General features: G+C 51.4%; 1 protein-coding gene across 1 annotated transcript in view; it reads left to right on the top strand.

Moving 5' to 3' along the window:
- aspscr1 (ASPSCR1 tether for SLC2A4, UBX domain containing) overlaps nt 1–17161 on the top strand; it is a 29208-nt gene extending 12047 nt beyond the window's left edge. The window contains exons 8-17 of the mRNA XM_064324817.1: nt 275–334; nt 744–883; nt 3164–3245; nt 4110–4176; nt 4698–4760; nt 6410–6462; nt 12644–12695; nt 15205–15274; nt 16244–16440; nt 16921–17161. Of these exons, the coding sequence (XP_064180887.1) occupies nt 275–334; nt 744–883; nt 3164–3245; nt 4110–4176; nt 4698–4760; nt 6410–6462; nt 12644–12695; nt 15205–15274; nt 16244–16440; nt 16921–16931 (795 nt within the window). The 3' untranslated portion in view covers nt 16932–17161. The remainder of the gene's footprint in view (nt 1–274; nt 335–743; nt 884–3163; nt 3246–4109; nt 4177–4697; nt 4761–6409; nt 6463–12643; nt 12696–15204; nt 15275–16243; nt 16441–16920) is intronic.
- The last annotated feature ends 5611 nt before the right edge of the window (nt 17162–22772 follow it).

Here is a 22772-nt window from a genome sequence, read left to right as displayed (position 1 = left end):
AAGCCCCGGTGTCTCTGACAGAGAGCTGCGGTGAGGCTGGGGTGAGGCTGGGGTGAGGCTGGGGTGAGGCTGCAGTGAGGCTGCGGTGAGGCTGCGTCTCCTGCCTGCGTCTCCTGCTCGCGCTGCGTCTCCTGCCCGTGCTGTGTCTCATTCCTGTGCTGTGTCTCCTGCTCTGAGGTCCGGTGTAGAGGGGCGGAGCGTGTAATCTGCAGTAGCGCCCTCTCTCCCGAGGCGCTTGGGTAATCTACACATTCTCCTTTTCTCTCCCTTCCAGCGTGCAGACGCCGCCCGGCCCGCAGAGAGGACTGCGGGACACGGGGAGGAGTTTCTGGAGGTGAGGGGGGGCGGGGGGCGCTGAGACCGGGCCATTGGCCGTGCCCGTGACCACGCCTCCCGGACTCTATGATGTGGTCGGGGGGGGGGGGTTCAAAGAGTGCCATGGCGTTGGAGGAGGAGCCCTAAGCTGTAATCAGCCTCGATCACCTAACACCACCCAAAGTACCCCAACACCAATCAGAATCGCCCAACACTATCGGTTAACCAAACCTGCACCACCCAATACCACCAAAAACAACACAACGCCAATCAGATTCACTCAACACCACTCAAACCAAACCTGCACCACGTGACACTTCCCCAAAACTCACCACACAAATCTCAACACCAATGGGATTCACCCAACACTAACCCAGACCAAAACACCTAAAGAAACCTGACCAAAACAAGCTGTGTTTGGCCCCCAGCCTTTGGAAAGGGAGCCCTTGCTGTACCACATGGATGCTGTAGCCCATCGCCGTGACAACAGAGAGGATCTGCCAGATGAGTTCTTCGAAGTGACTGTCGACGACATCAGGAAACGATTTGCACAGCTCAAGAGTGAAAGGTAGCTTACCTGTGACCTCATCTTACCTCAGAATGTGTGAGCGTGTGCGTGTTTGTGTGTGTGTGTGTGTGTGTGTGTGTGTGTGTGTGTGTGTGTGCGTATTAGGGAGGGCGTTGAATACAAACCCCATATTCGGCAACACTTCAACAAGGTGTTTTCCCGAATGTTTTCACCTCCCGAACACCTCCCACATACACACACCTACAGAGAGACAGCGAGTGAGTTCCATTAACACTAGATAGGCCATCTAGTGACACCATCGCGCTTTGGGGACTTTTTATAATTAGAAGTACTCCAACGCCGTGAAACTGAGACTTTGAAAGAGAAGGGAGGGAGAAATGTGAGGAATTTGTTATGACCAAAGTTTTTTTTTTTTTTTTTAAAGGCCATGCGTTAACATGTGCAGTGAGTGAAGAAGCATGCACCCTGCATCAAACGGTACAAAAAAAAAAACTAGTCTGTAATTGCGCCCTTTTCAGACAGCAACAAGTCGACGGTCAGAAATGTGTGCCGTTCACGTCCCTGGTGCTGGCATGCAAAATCCTTATGTGCAGTGAAAGTTTTATGGAGACTGTTACGCTTGGCGGAATGTTCTAGGCGTCTGGCGTCCCGTCTTTAATTGGAGCAGTGTGCTAAATGGAGCGGAAGCTTGTGCTCGTCTCCCAGGTCTGCGGAGGTCAGCTGCTGTCCCGCACTCGCCCAGGGGAGCTGCTCTAACCCTTCAGGGAGTGAGGTCACAAACATGTGATTAGAATGTTCTCCCCTGAACGTTCTAATGCTGATGTCACAATCACCGCCGCTGGCTAAAAGCGGTGCAGTTCTAGAACACTGGGGAAAAAAAACATTCTAAATCTCCTCTTCAAAGGGATAGTGAGCTGTTCATCTTAAGCCGCGTTTCCACCGCAGGAACTATACCCCGGAACTAGGAACCTTTTGAGGAACTCAGTGCGTTTCCACCGCAAGAACTAGGGTCTAAATTTAGTTCTGGGGGCTTTGTTTTACCCCCCAAAACGTTCCTGCTCGTGGGGTAGTACTTTCCGAAAGTACAGGAACCTTTTGGGTGGAGCTTGCAGCGCCGAACATTTCTGATTGGTCGAGTACTCGTAGCATTTGTGTTGTATTTATTTTCCGCCATTACCCGCCATGTTTGAAAATATGCAGCGGCAAACCAATTTATTTTCATAACTTCAAATCAAACTTGTATGTTATGCGGCGCAGTAGCCTACTTTTGGTTATAGCCTGTCAACGTCTTGGAATTATAACGTGTGCTCTTCTGTTCTTTTCTTGCTTTAGTATTCGTTTTATAAAATGCTAAGCATTCGTGCTGGGACAGCATATTACGTAGGCTACCAAAACATTCAAACGGATTAATTCGGTTGCTGAATATTTTCTTCCGGATTTTCTTTGTTAGCCCGTTGTAATTGACTCAAAACGTTTGATACAGTTATGTGAGGTATGCGGTAGTTCTGCATAATTAACATTGGTGATACAGTACAAGCAAACTGGAAATCACCTTCCGCACTTTTTATCCGGGTAAAATAACAGGTTAATTCTAGTAATCTTCCCTTTAGCTTTTTCAGATTGCCGTAATTTTACTCAATTTTACTGCCATTTTTCAATTCCACGAAAAGACCAGGAAGACTACGGACTATATTTATGGTGCATGGTTCGCATCTGGAGGGCACACTTCGCTGCTCGGCTAGCAGTAACTTCGAAGGAAAGCAAACGGTGACTGTACCACTACTAATTTACATTTTCACGCAAGTCCGAGTTTTCGTTCTATTCTTGTCATTTTGCGATTAGCCTATATGGAATTGACGACGAGAAAGTAATAAAACAGCAAATTGTTTACAACGTGTGCATGTTTTCTGCTGTAATGAATGTGTTTGAGAGGATATATGAAAATCAATAAATACAAAAGTAACCATATGTAGTCATTGTTGGTAACCCGTTGTAAGTGGAATAAACCCCTCCGGGCTGTCCCGGTTATTAGAAAATAATGTAGGCTACTTCGGTGGAAGTATGGGGTTACAGAAGAAATCATATGACAGATGGACCGACGACAACGTCAGTGGGCTAATTTGCCTAATCTTCGCGGTACTTTAGACCCCGGTGGAAACGCAGACAACCATTGGCTGAAGGAACCTTTTAGTTCCTGGTAAAGTAGTTCCTGGGACTGAAAGTTCCGGGTAATTTTGGTGGAAACGCGGCTTTATTTATTCATGGTTCCTGGTAAAATGCCCTGTGTCGCTGTTTCTCTCCTCTCCTCACCCCCGACAGGAAGTTGCTGGAGGAGGCTCCACTGATGACCAAAGCGCTGAGGGAGAGTCGGATGAGGGAGAAGATAGAGAGGTACCCCAAGGTGAGGCCCCGACCCTGCCATGCTCCCTGCCCCACCCCCCCCGCCCTGCATGGTCACGCCCTGCATGGTCACGCCCTGCCTGCCCGTCCCCCCAGCTGGTGTGGCGTTCCCAGCTCACACCCCTCCTACAGCTCAATTAGTGGTAAATTTATTCAGAGCCGCAGCGACCCCCGCTGGCCATGCGGAAGAGCGCACCAGCCAGCTGAGTGAAGTTCAAATGGTCATGATCAATAAAGCTGTATGGGACCCAAACTCTGATGGGACATGGTTCAGATTCTGGTTAGTTGAGCCATTTTCAATGTTTTTTAAGTGGTGTTGAATAGGTGGGTAATTTGAAGGGCTCTGATTGGCTCTGCAGCTAATGGTGTTCATTTGAATCTCTCTGATTGGATCCGCAGTTTGTGATGTTAATTTTGATCTCTCTGATTGGATCTAGAGGTGGTTGTGAGGAGTGCTAAGTGGTGGTGTTTAGGTGGATGATTTTGGAGCCCTCTGATTGGCTGTAGTGGTACGTTTAATTTGGAGCTCTCTGATTGGCTCTGCTGGTGGTTGTGTCAATTTGTAGCTCTCTGATTGGCTCTAAAGGTGGTGGTGTTCATTTGGGTTCTCTGATTGGCTCTGCAGGCGGTGATGTCAATTTGGAGCTCTTTGATTGGATCTGCAGGTTGTGGTGTTAATTTGGAGCTCTCTGATTGGCTTTGCAGGTGGTGGTTTTAATTTAGAGCTCTCCGATTGGCTTAGTAGGTGGTGGTTTTAATTTAGAGCTCTCTGATTGGCTCAGCAGGTGGTGGTGTTAAATTAGAGCTCTCTGATTGGCTCAGCAGGTGGTGGTGTTAATTTAGAGCTCTCTGATTGGCTCTGCAGGTGGTGGTGAGGATCCAGTTTCCAGACAGACATGTTCTGCAGGGATTCTTCCGGCCGCTGGAGACAGGTGAGTGTGTTCCCCTCCTTCCGAAACCCCCCCCCCCACCGTTCTGAACCGCTCAAACTTTTAAAGAGCCGAGTGTGAAAGGAGTCAAGCCCAGCCAGCCACACACTCACACGCACACACACATGCGTAGGCGCACACACACACACACACACTCCTGCTACACTGTGTATCTGTCAGTGACTCTGATTCTAACTCCTGCCTACGCTGTGTGTCTGTCAGTGACTCTGATTCTAACTCCTGCCTACGCTGTGTGTCTGTCAGTGACTCTGATTCTAACTCCTGCCTACGCTGTGTGTCTGTCAGTGACTCTGATTCTAACTCCTGCCTACGCTGTGTGTCTGTCAGTGACTCTGATTCTAACTCCTGCCTACGCTGTGTGTCGGTCAGTGACTCTGATTCTAACTCCTGCCTACGCTGCGTGTCGGTCAGTGACTCTGATTCTAACTCCTGCCTACGCTGTGTGTCTGTCAGTGACTCTGATTCTAACTCCTGATTGTGATTCTTTTCTGTATTTGGTACAGTTGGCGCTTTGAAGCAGTATGTGAGAAGTCATCTAGCGGACCCTCATCAGTCTTTCTACCTGTGTGAGTACACACCTGTCAGTACATCACACCTGCTCTTTCTACCTGTGTCAGTACATCACACCTGCTCTTTCTACCTGTGTGAGTACACACCTGTCAGTACATCACACCTGCTCTTTCTACCTGTGTCAGTACATCACACCTGCTCTTTCTGCTGTTGTACCACCTGTCAGTACATCACGACCTGCTCTTTCTACCTGTGTCAGTACATCAACCTGTCATACATCACCTGCTCTTCTACCTGTGGTCACTGTCAGTACATCACACCTGCTCTTTCTACCTGTGTCAGTACACACCTGTGTCAATACATCACACCTGCTCTTTCTACCTGTGTCAGTACATCACGCCTGCTCTTTCTACCTGTGTCAGAACACACCTGTGTCAGTACATCACACCTGCTCTTTCTACCTGTGTCTGTACACACCTGTCAGTACATCACGCCTGCTCTTTCTACCTGTGTCAGTACATCACACCTGCTCTTTCTACCTGTGTCAGTAGACACCTGTGTCAGTACACACCTGTGTCAGTACATCACACCTGCTCTTTCTACCTGTGTGAGTACACACCTGTCAGTACATCACACCTGCTCTTTCTACCTGTGTGAGTACACACCTGTCAGTACATCACGCCTGCTCTTTCTACCTGTGTGAGTACACACCTGTCAGTACATCACGCCTGCTTTTTCTACCTGTGTGAGTACACACCTGTCAGTACATCACGCCTGCTTTTTCTACCTGTGTGAGTACATCACACCTGCTCTTTCTACCTGTGTGAGTACACACCTGTCAGTACATCACACCTGCTCTTTCTACCTGTCAGTACACACACTGTCTTCTACCTGTGTTATAGCTGTGTCGAGTACAACCTGAACACGGCTTACATGTGTGGCATGTGTACATCTGTCTATGTGTATGTCGTAACAAAGTCTTCTACCGAAAATGTCATGCTCAGTGTTCTCGTGTGTGGAAACAGCGTCAGCACCTGCCTTCACTGTGGTAATACACAGCGTCAGCACCTGACATTCACTGTGGGAATACAGCGTCAGATGACATCACTGTGGGAAATGCAGCGTCAGCAGACATCAACTGTGGGAATCAAAAGCGTCAGCAGCACATTCTGGGGGAACACAGCGTCAGCACTGACATTCACTGTGGGAATCACAGCGTCAGCACTGACATTCACTGTGGGAATCACAGCGTCAGCACTGACATTCACTGTGGGAATCACAGCGTCAGCACTGACATTCACTGTGGGAATCACAGCGTCAGCACTGACATTCACTGTGGGAATCACAGCGTCAGCACTGACATTCACTGTGGGAATCATCTTGGCTTGATCCACTGAGATTTAATTAAGCATTTCCATTTTTTTTTTCTGTGATTCATTTGTTTTTAAATGTACTAAAATACCATTTTAGTTAAAAGCATTGCCTGTTTTTTTGGGCATGGTCACAGGTTTTTTTAATGTGTCTATTTTTCTTGTGTTTGGCCATTCAGTACAATGTCCTCCCAGGTCTGCGAAGAAGCTTTGTATTTGGAAAGTGGGACAGTGTCAGAAATAAATAAATAAAAATACGAACCTGGGCTCTTTCGACCCTGCATTAAGAGCCCCAGGGGTTATTTGTGTGATGTTTGTGTTTTTCTCCTCTACAGTTATCGCCCCTCCCAAAAGCACCCTTGATGACCCCACAGTCACGCTGTTTCAGGTAAGAAAAGCGCCCCTGCCAGCGTCCCACGTACACCTGCTGGAGAGAAACCGTGTGTTTGTACAGGTTCTGTGTGGACGTGCGGGAGAGAAACCGTGTGTTTGTACAGGTTCTGTGTGGACGTGCGGGAGAGAAACCGTGTGTTTGTACAGGTCCTGTGTGGGGGAGAGAAACCGTGTGTTTGTACAGGTTCTGTGTGGACGTGCGGGAGAGAAACCGTGTGTTTGTACAGGTTCTGTGTGGACGTGCGGGAGAGAAACCGTGTGTTTGTACAGGTCCCGTGTGGGGGAGAGAAACCGTGTGTTTGTACAGGACCTGTGTGGGGAGAGAACCGTGTGTTTGTACAGGTCCTGTGTGGGGAGAGAAACCGTGTGTTTGTACAGGCCTGTGTGGGGAGAGAAACCGTGTGTTTGTACAGGTCCTGTGTGGGGAGAGAAACCGTGTGTTTGTACAGGTTCGTGTGCGGGAGAGAAACCGTGTGTTTGTACAGGTCTTGTGCGGGAGAGAAACCTGTGTTTGTACAGGTCCGTGTGCGTGGGAGAGAAACCGTGTGTTTGTACAGGTCCTGTGTGCGGGAGAGAAACCTTGTGTTTGTACAGGTCCTGTGTGCGGGAGAGAAACCGTGTGTTTGTACAGGTCCTGTGTGGCGGGAGAGAAACCGTGTGTTTGTACAGGTTCTGTGTGGACGTGCGGGAGAGAAACCGTGTGTTTGTACAGGTCCCGTGTGGGGGAGAGAAACCGTGTGTTTGTACAGGTCCTGTGTGGGGGAGAGAAACCGTGTGTTTGTACAGGTCCTGTGTGGACGTGCTGGAGAGAAACCGTGTGTTTGTACAGGTCCTGTTGGGGGAGAGAAACCGTGTGTTTGTACAGGTCCTGTGTGGGGAGAGAAACCGTTGTTTGTACAGGTCCTGTGTGGGGAGAGAAACCGTGTGTTTGTACAGGTCCCGTGTGGGGGAGAGAAACCGTGTGTTTGTACAGGTCCTGTGTGCGGGAGAGAAACCGTGTGTTTGTACAGGTCCTGTGTGCGGGAGAGAAACCGTGTGTTTGTACAGGTCCTGTGTGCGGGAGAGAAACCGTGTGTTTGTACAGGTCCTGTGTGCGGGAGAGAAACCGTGTGTTTGTACAGGTCCTGTGTGCGGGAGAGAAACCGTGTGTATGTACAGGTTCTGTGTGCGGGAGAGAAACCGTGTGTTTGTGCAAGTCCTGTGTGCAGGAGAGAAACCGTGTGTTTGTACAGGTTCTGTGTGCGGGAGAGAAACCGTGTGTTTGTACAGGTCCTGTGTGCGGGAGAGAAACCGTGTGTTTGTACAGGTCCTGTGTGCGGGAGAGAAACCATGTGTTTGTACAGGTCCTGTGTGCGGGAGAGAAACCGTGTGTTTGTACAGGTCCTGTGTGGGGGAGAGAAACCATGTGTTTGTACAGGTCCCGTGTGCGGGAGAGAAACCGTGTGTTTGTACAGGTCCTGTGTGCGGGAGAGAAACCGTGTGTTTGTACAGGTCCTGTGTGTGGGAGAGAAACCGTGTGTTTGTACAGGTCCTGTGTGCGGGAGAGAAACTGCTACGCTTCGGCTCCAGGGCTGCTGGCTTTTTGCCAGCCATGCGCCGCTCCCAGACCTATTCTGTCCTTCTTCTTCATCTTCTTCATCTTCTTTTTCTTTTTCTTTTTGTTCTCTGGCAGATTCTTAACCCTTTTTTTGTATTTATATTTGTCGGCTGTCATTTAGAGTGTCGACATGCCAGCGGCAGTTTTGAGAAATCACGCGTGGGCGAGATTTAAAAGCGGATTGTTGGGAGGCGGTGGGGTCTTACTTGCTGTCCCCATGTCGGGTTTGGGGCATGGGGTTTGGAGCCGGGGAAGGGGTGCTTGGCAATTTTATTCAGATACTTTTCGGGGCAGACTGAAGGCCTGGGACAGCTGGGCTGAAAGGGATTGTGGGATTGTCAGCGGGCCGGCGGTTTCCCGCTCAAAGTCAGGCCCCATACCCCTGACCCCTGACCCCTGACCCCTGGTCCCCAACTCACCCAGGACTCCCACACGGCTGCTCTAAACCACACTGAAGTGCCAACGTCTGGCCAATCGGCAGGATCAGCACAATAGAACTGCCCCCTTTTTCCTGGGAACTCAACACCATCTCGGGATATATGCTCTGTCTCTCTCTCTCTCACTCCCTTTCTCTCTCTCTCTTTCCCTCCCTTCCTTTCTCTCTGTCTCTATCCCTCCGTCTCCATCGCCCTCTCTCTCTCCCTTCCTCTCTCTCTCCCTCCCTCCCTCCCTCTTTCTCTCTCTCTCTCTCCTTCTTTCTCCCTTTATCTCTCTCTCTCTCCTGGCGCAGACGTATTGTCTTCCTGATGCGGCGCGGCTGGCTGCTCAGCTCTCCCGAGGCTCTATAGATGTGTGATTAACGGTGTGTGATTACAGCAGAGCGCCCTGGTGTCCTTCAGCGGGTGAATTCACCCTCCCTGAAGATGAGTCCTATTCACTCCGTTACTGCAGGACTAGTTACTGTAGCTTTAGAGAGGGCGAAGACCGTTCCTTGTGCACACGTGCGCATATGCGCATGCACGCACACACGCCCACGCATCCATACACGTGCAGGTATACACACCCACGTGCACACACGCACAGCTGCACTCACGGACTCACTGACAATCACACACATATGGTCACGCACACACACTCAGTCACGCAGTCACACAGACACACACACGGAGGGAAAGAAAGAGGGATGGGAGAGAGAGAGGGAGCAGAGAGAGGGAGAGTTGTGTTTGTGTGGGCATTAGGGAAGTTTATAGCAGTTGGGAAGAATTCACCTGCATGAGTCACACTCAGTATTACTCAAAATATTGCCCTTTCCCTGAATTCTGTCCCTTTACCTCCAGTGTTGGGCAGTAACGCGTTACTCAGTGAGGCATTACTGTAATATTATTACCCCTTACCCATAATACTGCCCCCTTACTCCTAATACCGCCCCCTCACCCCTGATACCACCCCTCTCCTGGAAGCTCACCCCTGTCTCTGAGCCCCGCCCACTTTCCCATAGCCCCGCCCCTGTTCCCTAACCGTGCCCCCTCTTCCCTAACCCGGGCCCTGCCCCCTGACCCAGCCCCTCCCGTTCTACCCCAGACAGCCCCCTCCACAGTCACGCTGTGGGTGAGTGAGTTGTCTGGAGGGGAATGGCGGACTCTGCCATAGAGCCGGAATGGCCGCCAGAGCCGCGGAATGTCCACCAGTTTCCTTGGCTGCCTGACTCACAGATGCGTTGGCAAACCTACAGCACCTTGAAGTGGGTTTTGCTCCATTGTGCAGTTGGGCTGGTAAACACGGCCTACATCAATCTCGCGCTCTGTGGCTTCTTGGACTTGTCCAGCACTCGTTGCTGTTGTTCTGTGTGGTTTCTCTTTATGTGCTTGTTCCACACACTGTAGGGAGGGGGGGGGGGGGGTTGGAATTAGTCCACAGTCAAACAAATTGTCTTTGTTGTGGTACAACCCCTCTTGGAGCATTAAGATTGTGGTGAAGTCTATGTAACCCCTCTTGCTTGTGTGCGTGTGTTTGTTTCTGTGTGTGTGTGTCTGTTTGTATCTGTGTGTGTGTGCTGGTGATGGGGTTGCTTTGACTCTGAGTATCAGAGCTCTCAGTGCTGGTGATGGGGTTGCTTTGACTCTGTGAATATCAGAGCTCTCAGTGCTGGTGATGGGGTTGCTTTGACTCTGTGAATATCAGAGCTCTCAGTGCTGGTGATGGGGTTGCTTTGACTCTGTGAGTATCAGAGCTCTCAGTGCTGGTGATGGGGTTGCTTTGACTCTGTGAGTATCAGAGCTCTCAGTGCTGGTGATGGGGTTGCTTTGACTCTGTGAGTATCAGAGCTCTCAGTGCTGGTGATGGGGTTGCTTTGACTCTGAGTATCAGAGCTCTCAGTGCTGGTGATGGGGTTGCTTTGACTCTGTATCAGAGCTCTCAGTGCTGGTGATGGGGTTGCTTTGACATTACAGTCACTGCAGTTTACTCCAATGGCCTGCACAGTTCCCAGCTATCAGTCCAATAGAGACCCTTTTGGGATGAAGTGTAAGAGAAAGGGTTGCGTCTGCAGCATTGCGTGGACGTAATGTTTATTTATTGGTGTGAAATGAGAGCCCTTCTGTCGGTGTGCAGGATGTATAGTTAGAGGCCAGTGTTTAGTCTGAACGTTGGTATGAGGATGAGGGGAAAGTGCGCACCTCTCCCTGTGACGCGCTCTGTTCCAGGAAGATTAATCGCGTCGAGTTTCAAAATGCGCCTGCTCCTTCCAGCCCTTTCCCACGCTGAAGATTTCTCCACATTGAAGTGTTCCTTTTACGTTCATTTTTTTTTTTTTTTGGATGTGATTCCAGTAGAGTGCGCATAGCTCACAGTTTATTGAACAGGTGGAAGCAATATATCCAACAACACCAAACGCTGTCTTGACAGCAAAAAAATGTTTTTTCCTCATGGTTACTAAAAAAAAAAATGTAATTTTCATTTTTTGTGATAATGTGTAATACCACAGTGTGTGTGTGTGCGTGCACGTGTGTGGTATCCTGAAGTTAAAGCATGCAGCAGGGTTTCTCAGAAAGGTCAGGCTGGCTGGACTGCAGACTGTCTGCGTCAGAGGAGGCCCGATGGCGTCAGCGATGGCGAGGGCGGGGGAAGCGCGCGAATCTGCAGCGCGCCAGCTCTCGTGCGCGGCGGCCGTGCCAGCCCACTGCGGTCGCATGGTCAGCTGCACTGGCCGGCGTGGAGACGGAGTGCGCCGTTCTCTCTCCAACTGCGCACCGCGCCCTGAACCGCGTACGGCTCTTTGAGGACGGGGTGACTTTGGGGGGGGGGTAGGGGGGGGTAGCCGCCCCTGTGAATTCCTTCCAGGAGATCTTATCGGGCCACGAGCCCCCCCCCCCCCTTTCCTCACAAGGCGTGGACGGCGCGAAACCGAAGACGGTTGACCCCAGGATCCCCCTCCCTCCTGGGGTCTTCAAACGGAGCCCTGGAATAACAAGCAGCCGTGAAGCCCGGCCCGGAGACTGCGTCTGTCTGCTCCCATCTTGGGTTGGGGAGGCTGCTGAGCTCACATGAGGGATCTGAGGAGCTTACCCAGCTCCCCCCCCCCGTCTGTCCATCCGTCCCCCCCCCCGCACGCAGACCCACTGGCAGGAAGGGAAGGAGAGAGAGCGGCTGATCACGGGAATTATTAAGGGAAGGAGAGATAGCCACTGATCACGGAGATAATGATGGGAAGGAGAGATAGCGGCTGATCTTGGGAATAATGAACAGAAGGAGAGATAGCGGCTGATCTTGGGAATAATGAAGGGAAGGAGAGATAGCGGCTGATCTTGGGAATAATGAAGGGAAGGAGAGATAGCGGCTGATTGTGGGAATAATGAAGGGAAGGAGAGATAGCGGCTGATCTTGGGAATAATGAAGGGAAGGAGAGATAGCGGCTGATCTTGGGAATAATGAAGGGAAGGAGAGATAGCGGCTGATCTTGGGAATAATGAAGGGAAGGAGAGATAGCCACTGATCTTGGGAATAATGAAGGGAAGGAGAGATAGCGGCTGATCTTGGGAATAATGAAGGGAAGGAGAGAGAGCGGCTGATCACGGGAATAATTAAGGGAACGAGAGATAGCCCCTGATCATGGGAATTATTCTGTTAACCATTTGAAGAGAAGATTATTTTGGAATGTTTTTTTTAATTTTTTTTTTTAGAATTTTAAGTCGGTGTTCTGAAACTCCATTGCTTGAATCAGCAGTAGTGACTGTGACATCATTGGAATGTTGAGTTTGTGATCTCACCCTTGAAGGGTTAAGGTCCAGCTGATGAGCTGCTGTGGCGCAGGCTGTGAGGGTGGGGGCTGGCTTCTGATCTGGGCTGGCACTGAAACACCTCACCTGTGCTGTGACACACCCACATTCTGCATTCTCACCTGTGCTGTGACACGCCCACATTTCACATTCTCACCTGTGCTGTGGCACTCCTATGTTCTGGCTTTTCACCTGTGTGAATGTCAATATGTAAATCAGTTACAAATGTCTTGAAGTCCCCAGGCCAAGCTGAAACATCCCCTCCCCCCCCATCCCCACGTGTAATACCTGTGTTTCTCTCTCTTCTTTCTCTCTGTCTCCCTCTCTCCCTCTCCCTCTCTCCCTCTCTCTCCCCTTCTCTCCAGGCTAACCTGTTTCCAGCCGCTCTGATATACTTTGGCTCTGATGTCCAGACAGGTTGGTAAATCAGCCCTCCTGTTTCAGTCTCTTGTTGTTTTCATTAGTTGCTGTGCCAAAAAGAGCAGAAGAGGAAGAGGAGAGACTGGCTGATCTGAGAGAGCAGGGCTGATCTGAGAGACTGGCTGATCTGAGAGACTGGCTGATCTGAGAGACTGGCTGATCTGAGAGAGCAGGGCTGATCTGAGGGAGCAGGGCTGATCTGAGGGAGCAGGGCTGTTCTGAGAGACTGGCTGTTCTGAGAGAGCATGGCTGTTCTGAGAGAGCAGGGCTGTTCTGAGAGACTGGCTGATCTGAGGTAGCAGGGCTGATCTGAGAGAGCAGGGCTGATCTGAGAGAGCAGGGCTGTTCTGAGAGACTGGCTGATCTGAGAGACTGGCTGATCTGAGGGAGCAGGGCTGATCTGAGAGAGCAGGGCTGATCTGAGGGAGCAGGGCTGTTCTGAGAGAGCAGGGCTGATCTGAGAGAGCAGGGCTGTTCTGAGAGACTGGCTGATCTGAGAGACTGGCTGATCTGAGGGAGCAGGGCTGTTCTGAGAGAGCAGGGCTGATCTGAGAGAGCAGGGCTGTTCTGAGAGAGCAGGGCTGTTCTGAGAGAGCAGGGCTGATCTGAGGGAGCAGGGCTGATCTGAGAGAGCAGGGCTGTTCTGAGAGACTGGCTGATCTGAGAGACTGGCTGATCTGAGGGAGCAGGGCTGTTCTGAGAGAGCAGGGCTGATCTGAGAGAGCAGGGCTGATCTGAGAGACTGGCTGTTCTGAGAGAGCAGGGCTGATCTGAGAGACTGGCTGTTCTGAGAGACTGGCTGATCTGAGGGAGCAGGGCTGTTCTGAGAGAGCAGGGCTGTTCTGAGAGAGACTGGCTGATCAGAGAGACTGGCTGATCTGAGAGAGCAGGGCTGATCTGAGGGAGCAGGGCTGATCTGAGAGACTGGCTGTTCTGAGAGAGCAGGGCTGATCTGAGGGAGCAGGGCTGATCTGAGAGACTGGCTGTTCTGAGAGAGCAGGGCTGATCTGAGAGAGCAGGGCTGATCTGAGAGACTGGCTGTTCTGAGAGAGCAGGGCTGATCTGAGGGAGCAGGGCTGATCTGAGAGACTGGCTGTTCTGAGAGACTGGCTGATCTGAGAGACTGGCTGTTCTGAGAGAGCAGGGCTGATCTGAGAGAGCAGGGCTGATCTGAGAGACTGGCTGTTCTGAGAGACTGGCTGATCTGAGGGAGCAGGGCTGTTCTGAGAGAGCAGGGCTGTTCTGAGAGAGACTGGCTGATCAGAGAGACTGGCTGATCTGAGGGAGCAGGGCTGATCTGAGAGACTGGCTGTTCTGAGAGAGACTGGCTGATCAGAGAGACTGGCTGTTCTGAGAGACTGGCTGATCTGAGGGAGCAGGGCTGATCTGAGAGACTGGCTGTTCTGAGAGAGACTGGCTGATCTGAGAGACTGGCTGTTCTGAGAGACTGGCTGTTCTGAGAGAGCAGGGCTGTTCTGAGAGACTGGCTGTTCTGAGGGAGCAGGGCTGTTCTGAGAGACTGGCTGTTCTGAGGGAGCAGGGCTGATCTGAGAGAGCAGGGCTGATCTGAGAGACTGGCTGATCTGAGAGAGACTGGCTCTTCTGAGAGAGCAGGGCTGATCTGAGAGACTGGCTGTTCTGAGAGAGCTGGGCTGATCTGAGAGAGCAGGGCTGATCTGAGAGACTGGCTGTTCTGAGAGACTGGCTGATCTGAGGGAGCAGGACTGTTCTGAGAGAGCAGGGCTGTTCTGAGAGAGACTGGCTGATCAGAGAGACTGGCTGATCTGAGGGAGCAGGGCTGATCTGAGAGACTGGCTGTTCTGAGAGAGACTGGCTGATCAGAGAGACTGGCTGTTCTGAGAGACTGGCTGATCTGAGGGAGCAGGGCTGTTCTGAGAGAGACTGGCTGTTCTGAGAAGACTGGCTGTTCTGAGAGACTGGCTGATCTGAGAGAGCAGGGCTGATCTCTCGGTGCTTTCACACAGTAACTGGGCCTTAGGGTGCTGTTTGACTGACATAATGGGGCATGTCAGTGCTGGAGTATGTCAGTATTGGGTATGTCAGTAGTTGGGTATTTCAGTGCTGGAGTATGTCAATATTGGGTATGTCAGTGCTGGAGTATGTCAGTAGTTGGGTATGTTAGTATTGGGTATGTCAGTGCTGTAGTATGTCAGTATTGGGTATGTCAGTGCTGGAGTATGTCAGTATTGGTATGTCAGTATTGGGTATGTCAGTAGTTGGGTATTTCAGTGCTGGAGTATGTCAGTATTGCGTATGTCAGTGCTGGAGTATGTCAGTAGTTGGGTATTTCAGTGCTGGAGTATGTCAGTATTGGGTATGTCAGTGCTGGAGTATGTCAGTATTGCGTATGTAAGTGCTGGAGGTTGTCAGTAGTTGGGTATGTCAGTGCTGGAGGTTGTCAGTAGTGTGGAATGTCCATGGTGTTGAACAGTAGTATGAATATTAGCCTGATGTCTGTGTCTGTTTCTGTGTTTTTGCTCTACAGACTCGTACCTACAGAGGCAGCTGCTTGAGTCCAGTGTGTCCGCTCTACAGGCCGATGAAGCCATAGCAGAGTAAGCGCTCTCACACTTAACTAAAGCTCTGATTGACTAGAGAGGCCACGTGCCTTCAGACTCTGCGGCCCTCCAGGACTGGAGTTAAACCTGCAGATGCTGCGGCCCTCCAGGACTGGAGTTAAACCTGCAGACACTGTGGCCCTCCAGGACTGGAGTTAAACCTGCAGACACTGCGGCCCTCCAGGCCTGGAGTTAAACCTGCAGACACTGTGGCCCTCCAGGACTGGAGTTAAACCTGCAGACACTGCGGCCCTCCAGGACTGGAGTTAAACCTGCAGACACTGCGGCCCTCCAGGCCTGGAGTTAAACCTGCAGACACTGCGGCCCTCCAGGACTGGAGTTAAACCTGCAGACACTGCGGCCCTCCAGGACTGGAGTTAAACCTGCAGACACTGCGGCCCTCCAGACTGGAGTTAAACCTGCAGACACTGCGGCCCTCCAGGACTGGAGTTAAACCTGCAGACACTGCGGCCCTCCAGGACTGGAGTTAAACCTGCAGACACTGCGGCCCTCCAGGACTGGAGTTGAACCTGCAGACACTGCGGCCCTCCAGGACTGGAGTTAAACCTGCAGGCACTGCGGCCCTCCAGGACTGGAGTTAAACCTGCAGACACTGTGGCCCTCCAGGACTGGAGTTAAACCTGCAGACACTGCGGCTCTCCAGGACTGGAGTTAAACCTGCAGACACTGCGGCTCTCCAGGACTGGAGTTAAACCTGCAGACACTGCGGCCCTCCAGGACTGGAGTTAAACCTGCAGACACTGCGGCCCTCCAGGCCTGGAGTTAAGCCTGCAGACACTGTGGCCCTCCAGGACTGGAGTTAAACCTACAGACACTCTCCCTCCCCCCCCTCCTCCCTCTCTCTTTGCCCCCCTCCCCTCCCTCCCCCCACCTCTCCTCTCTCTCTCCCTCCCCCCCTCTCTCCCCCTCTCTCTCTCTCCCCCCCCCTCCTCCCCCCCCCCCCAGCTGCATGCCCAGGTCTCCGACCTCATCATCTGCCTCGCTGGTTCCGGAAGACTCCTTTCCGCCGCCTGTGGATTCCCATGAGCCGGCCAATCAGCAGGGATTAGAGGAGCCCCCGCCCCCGCCCCAGCCGGACAGCCAAGCGGCCCCGCCCGTCAGGACGGATTCCAGCAAGGTGCCCAAGTGGCTCAAACTGCCAGGTACGCCTGCCCCGCCCCGCCCTGCCTCGCCCCGCCCCGCCCTCCCCAGGGGGAGGCACGCCTGTCTGGACCCTGTCCTTCCCCAGCGGGGGTACTGGAACACGGCCATTTTATGAGCGATGCTTCTGTCTATTTTCCGTAATCTTTTACGCTTTCCTACTTTTATATAATAAGCATGTATGTGTGCATGCACATGTTTGCAAATATTTCACATATGCAACAAGTGCTTTATCATAATAAAAATGAATAAAGAAAGTTACTTTGTCTTCGTAAAAACAGCTGCAACCTAAAAATGAATGATCGTAAGTTTTAAAAATGGCATCGGGGCGATAGAAACGCCCTGGAAATTTAGATTCCCGGTGTTTATTCTGGAGGGGCGGGACCCTCGCATTGCTATCCTGTCAGGGCAGTCCCAGTGTACGTTCCGTCTGACTGAAGTATTCACTCTTTTTTTTTTTTGTCTCTGATTTTGTTTTCCAGGGAAGAAGTGAAGAGCGATGCGACACTCTGTCTCCAGTGAGGAGGTCAGAGGTCAGAGTTCAGGGGTCAGGGGGCTGGCAGGGATAGGGGGAGCTCAGTTGTGAGCCTCAGTGCCGCGCTGCACTTCCGGGTTCCCCGAGGTTTACTTCCTGGTTCAGAGCCGGGGGTGACCTCAGCTCCTCTGTAGATCTGCTGTGAGTAAGTAGAGAAACCAGCCAATAAAGAGAGCCTCACATCAGCAGTCACCCGCTTCTGTTTCTTCCAAGATCTTAAAAACGTGAGAACGCGTAACGACGAGAACCGGGCGGTCAGCACTTAGTCTTGTTATTTAAATTTACTTTCCTTCACATTATTCAGTCAGCTTTAATAATACCTGCCCCTTCCTTAGACTGGCCTATCAGACATCAGAACATCCATGACATCACAAAGGGGTATAAGCAGGACTAATCACATACTCCAAAAAATCTCCAAAATTCTGAACTTGGCTGAACTTCAAGGGCTGTTTCATATAGCTACAATCAGGAGTTTTATTATTATACCGATGTTTATAATAAAGTTGTTATTGCTATTTGTGTTGAAACGGTGTTCATTTCAGTAATGACTGCAGCTAGGAAAACACAATTTGGCCTATGATATTAATAATGAGGTAACATTTTTGAAATGGGTACTATTTCTGAAAATGGCTTTAATGGTCCCTGCCTGCTTGACCTATCGGAGTACAGTCCATTTGTGTTGATACGTGATAACATATTACAACCCACATCAAACGTTTGCATATCCTGAAGCAGTTCTGAGAAGTTTGCGTCATGGAACACTGACTGTTGAGCAGGTGCTTTGGCACGAGCATGTGCTGCGGAACATTACCTTTTAACGTTTACTTTTTGAGCGTAACGTTTCTCATTGTTTACTTTTTGAGCGTAACGTTTCTCATTGTTTACTTTTTGAGCGTAACGTTTCTCATTTTTTACTTTTTGAGCGTAACGTTTCTCATTTTTTACTTTTTGAGCGTAACGTTTCTCATTGTTTACTTTTTGAGCGTAACGTTTCTCATTTTTTACTTTTTGAGCGTAACGTTTCTCATTGTTTACTTTTTGAGCGTAACGTTTCTCATTTTTTAAGGGTGTAAACATGCTGGCATTGTGCAGTATTGCCGTGGCGGTTCAGATGAAGGAGATGGGGGGGGGGGGGGGATGGGGGCATTATTAGGATGTGGAGGGGAGTGGGGGGACATTATTAGGGTGTGGAGGGGAGTGGGGGGGACATTATTAGGTGTGGGGGGAGTGGGGGGGACATTATTAGGGTGTGGGTGGGAGTGGGGGGGTGTTATTAGGGTGTGGACGGGAGTGGGGGGGGTATTATTAGGATGTGGAGGGGAGTGGGGGGGGACATTATTAGGATGTGGAGGGGAGTGGGGGGGGGACATTATTAGGATGTGGAGGGGAGTGGGGGGGGACATTATTAGGGTGTGGAGGGGAGTGGGGGGGGGCATTATTAGGATGTGGAGGGGAGTGGGGGGGGACATTATTAGGTGTGGAGGGGAGTGGGGGGGGACATTATTAGGATGTGGAGGGGAGTGGGGGGGGACATTATTAGGATGTGGAGGGGAGTGGGGGGGGACATTATTAGGGTGTGGAGGGGAGTGGGGGGGGTATTATTAGGGTGTGGAGGGGAGTGGGGGGGTATTATTAGGGTGTGGAGGGGAGTGGGGGTGGGGGGGCATTATTAGGGTGTGGAGGGGAGTGGGAGAGTGGGGGGTATTATTAGGTGTGGAGGGGAGTGGGGGTGGGGGGGGCATTATTAGGGTGTGGAGGGGAGTGGGGGTGGGGGGGGCATTATTAGGGTGTGGAGGGGAGTGGGGGTGGGGGGGGGTTTATTAGGATGTGGAGGGGGGGTGGGGGGCATTATTAGGGTGTGGAGGGGAGTGGGAGTGGGGAGGGTGTTATTAGGGTGTGGGGGGAGTGGGAGTGGGGGGGGACATTATTAGGGTGTGGAGGGGAGTGGGGGTGGGGGGGGCATTATTAGGGTGTGGAGGGGAGTGGGGGGGGTATTATTAGGGTGTGGAGGGGAGTGGGGGGGTATTATTAGGGTGTGGAGGGGAGTGGGGGTGGGGGGGGCATTATTAGGGTGTGGAGGGGAGTGGGGGTGGTGGGGGCATTATTAGGGTGTGGAGGGGAGTGGGAGTGGGGAGGGTGTTATTAGGGTGTGGAGGGGAGTGGGAGTGGGGGGGACATTATTAGGGTGTGGAGGGGAGTGGGGGTGGGGGGGCATTATTAGGGTGTGGAGGGGAGTGGGAGTGGGGAGGGTGTTATTAGGGTGTGGAGGGGAGTGGGGGGGGCGTTATTAGGGTGTGGAGGGGAGTGGGAGTGGGGAGGGTGTTATTAGGGTGTGGAGGGGAGTGGGAGTGGGGAGGGTGTTATTAGGGTGTGGAGGGGAGTGGGGGAGGACATTATTAGGGTGTGGAGGGGAGTGGGAGTGGGGAGGGTGTTATTAGGGTGTGGAGGGGAGTTGGGGGGGCTGCTGTGAAAGTGTGAATGAGCGGAGCTTCGCAGCAGGGCAACGCTGACCATTCACTGCCCTCACATGATTGTGCCAGGAGACCCTGACTAGCACAAGCCAAACCCTGCCAGACCAATCACTGGGCCCTTCCATTCTGCCTCTGTTTTGGAAACAAACGGTCTGCACCCTGGGTAGTAACGCCAATCCCCTCGCCATGGGCACTGGCTCCCAAACAACCGAGAATTTATTTTTAAAATAGTCTACACCCACAGTAGGATCAACGCTTTCTCCCACGCAGGGTCTCCACCGGGGTGCATTTCACCCGTATAAATGAGCTAGGATTACCTGGAGTGATGTCAGCACAGGTTTCCGGTAAAAAATGTTAAAATTGTAACGTGAAGATGAGCAGTTTTGGTCAGATTGTTTCTCAGATAATTACATTTCATAGTTTAGCGGCTGGTGTTCAGGGTTATAGTAGCGTTTAGCGGCTTGTGTTCAGGGTTATAGTAGCGTTTAGCGGCTGGTGTTCAGGGTCATAGTAACGTTTAGCGGCTGGTGTTCAGGGTTATAGTAGCGTTTAGCGGCTGGTGTTCAGGGTTATAGTAGCGTTAGCGGCTGGTGTTCAGGGTCATAGTAGCGTTAGCGGCTGGTGTTCAGGGTCATAGTAGCGTTTAGCGGCTGGTGTTCAGGGTTATAGTAGCATTTAGCGGCTGGTGTTCAGGGTTATAGTAACGTTTAGCGGCTGGTGTTCAGGGTTATAGTAACGTTTAGCGGCTGGTGTTCAGGGTTATAGTAACGTTTAGCGGCTGGTGTTCAGGGTTATAGTAGCGTTTAGCGGCTGGTGTTCAGGGTTATAGTAACGTTTAGCGGCTGGTGTTCAGGGTTATAGTAACGTTTAGCGGCTGGTGTTCAGGGTTATAGTAGCGTTTAGCGGCTTGTGTTCAGGGTTATAGTAGCGTTTAGCGGCTGGTGTTCAGGGTTATAGTAGCGTTTAGCGGCTGGTGTTCAGGGTTATAGTAGCGTTTAGCGGCTGGTGTTCAGGGTTATAGTAGCGTTTAGCGGCTGGTGTTCAGGGTTATAGTAGCGTTTAGCGCCTGGTGTTCAGGGTTATAGTAGCGTTTAGCGGCTTGTGTTCAGGGTTACAGTAACGTTTAGCGGCTGGTGTTCAGGGTTATAGTAGCGTTAGCGGCTGGTGTTCAGGGTTATAGTAGCGTTAGCGGCTGGTGTTCAGGGTTATAGTAGCGTTAGCGGCTGGTGTTCAGGGTTATAGTAGCGTTAGCGGCTGGTGTTCAGGGTTATAGTAGCGTTAGCGGCTGGTGTTCAGGGTTTATAGTAGCGGCTGTTCAGGTTAGTAGCGGCTGGTGTTCAGGGTTATAGTAGCGTTAGCGGCTGGTGTTCAGGGTTATAGTAGCGTTAGCGGCTGGTGTTCAGGGTTATAGTAGCGTTAGCGGCTGGTGTTCAGGGTTATAGTAGCGTTAGCGGCTGGTGTTCAGGGTTATAGTAGCGTTAGCGCTGGTGTTCAGGTTAGTAGCTTATGCGTGCGGTTATAGTAGCGGCTGGTGTTCAGGGTTATAGTAGCGTTAGCGGCTGGTGTTCAGGGTTATAGTAGCGTTTAGCGGCTGGAGTTCAGGGTTATAGTAGCGTTTAGCGGCTGGTGTTCAGGGTTATAGTAGCGTTTAGCGGCTGGTGTTCAGGGTTATAGTAGCGTTTAGCGGCTGGTGTTCAGGGTTATAGTAGCGTTTAGCGGCTGGTGTTCAGGGTTATAGTAGCGTTAGCGGCTGTGTTCAGGGTTATAGTAGCGTTTAGCGGCTGGTGTTCAGGGTTATAGTAGCGTTTAGCGGCTGGTGTTCAGGGTTATAGTAGCGTTTAGCGGCTGGTGTTCAGGGTTATAGTAGCGTTAGCGGCTGGTGTTCAGGGTTATAGTAGCGTTTAGCGGCTGGTGTTCAGGGTTATAGTAGCGTTTAGCGGCTGGTGTTCAGGGTTATAGTAGCGTTTAGCGGCTGGTGTTCAGGGTTTGGCGGGGCTGTAGTTTTGATGTGCTTCTGGGCGTTTGGCCGCGGTTCAGCTGTGCGTAGGAAGGTAGATTCCACCTGACAGCGGCCGAGTCAGGTGCTTTCATAGTGTCAGGAGCGATCAGCTCACGCAGCGCGCAGCTCGGTTGCCATGGTTTTCCTCTTCTTCGGTGGTTGCTATTGGAGCAGTGACCTCCGCAGGCGTGGTCTGCTTTAATTGCAGGCGCTCGTGTTGGATGTGGCCATTTCTAACTCACAGATACGATACCGGTGTTCTACAGGAGCCGACGCCTGAGGCCTAGCATGCCCTAGTCATGTCTTTGTGTCTTGTTTTGAGTGGCTGTAAGCCTGTTGATTCAAACAAGACGGTGAATGCGTCATAGGTTATAGATGTAAACAGTATTGGGAATGTCTGTAATTTTTTTTTTTAGAAATAATCACGTCCAAAGCCACCCCATTAGGAAGCATTCCTGCGAGCTATTGAAGTGTAAATATGTGAATAAAGCAGGAGTCTTCCTGCCAACCTCTCTCCCCACTGAGTTTTTTAACCCCACGTGCTGTTTTTTCTGGTGGATTCAGCCTCATTTCCTGTTTTCCCATAGGCCTATGGCTTCTTTGTGACTGTGTCTCTAAAAAGCGGCACACAAATTTATTTTAAAATATGGACTCTAACAAAATTACTGATGGGTACTCATTTTTATAAATGCCCGGCTTCTTCGTTAGGCTATGACTAAGCCCACTGATTGCTGGCTTCTCTACAAACAACGTCGTCAAAAACCATCCCGTAAGAAGAAAGCTGGGGCTAATTAAGGGGTAGAAAACTGGCCTCGTGAAGACCTCAGACGCTGGCGAGAGGACCGAGGCGAGAGGATTCCTGACTGTCCCGCCTGATATCGGCAGAAAGACGTCAGGCTGAATAACCGTGACCGGGTAAGACGGGGGGGGGGGGGGGGGGGGGGAACTGCGGTTCCGCAAAACAGAAGCGGTGAAGTCGGTCAGACCTGCCAGACTCCCGTCTTCCACAGTCCCTGCAGAGAGGGGGGGGTGGGTGGGGGGGGGCTTTAACAGATAAATCAAAGCAAAGGGAAAAGACCCAGATGTGAGATCTCCGCCGGTCCGGGACCAGAGGTTAGGCCTCGCGGAATTAACGCTGTTCAGGTGTGCGCCGGGACGCGCGGGCGAGCCGCGCTTTGATCCCGCCCTCCTCCCGCCCGACTCCGGCGCACAGATGTTCTTAAAAAATCCCATCGCTCACCAGAGACGTCAAAACAAAGATGAAAAGCAAAAAAAGCCTCCTGTAGTCTGATATCAGTCTTTCATCGCTGTTGAAGAATTTTAGCCCGC

This window comes from Anguilla rostrata, chromosome 2 (genome assembly GCF_018555375.3).
Source record: "Anguilla rostrata isolate EN2019 chromosome 2, ASM1855537v3, whole genome shotgun sequence".
Taxonomy (NCBI): Eukaryota; Metazoa; Chordata; class Actinopteri; order Anguilliformes; family Anguillidae; genus Anguilla; species Anguilla rostrata.
The sequence above is the reverse complement of the archived record's forward strand: the minus strand, read 5'-3'. Positions and strand labels throughout refer to the sequence as shown.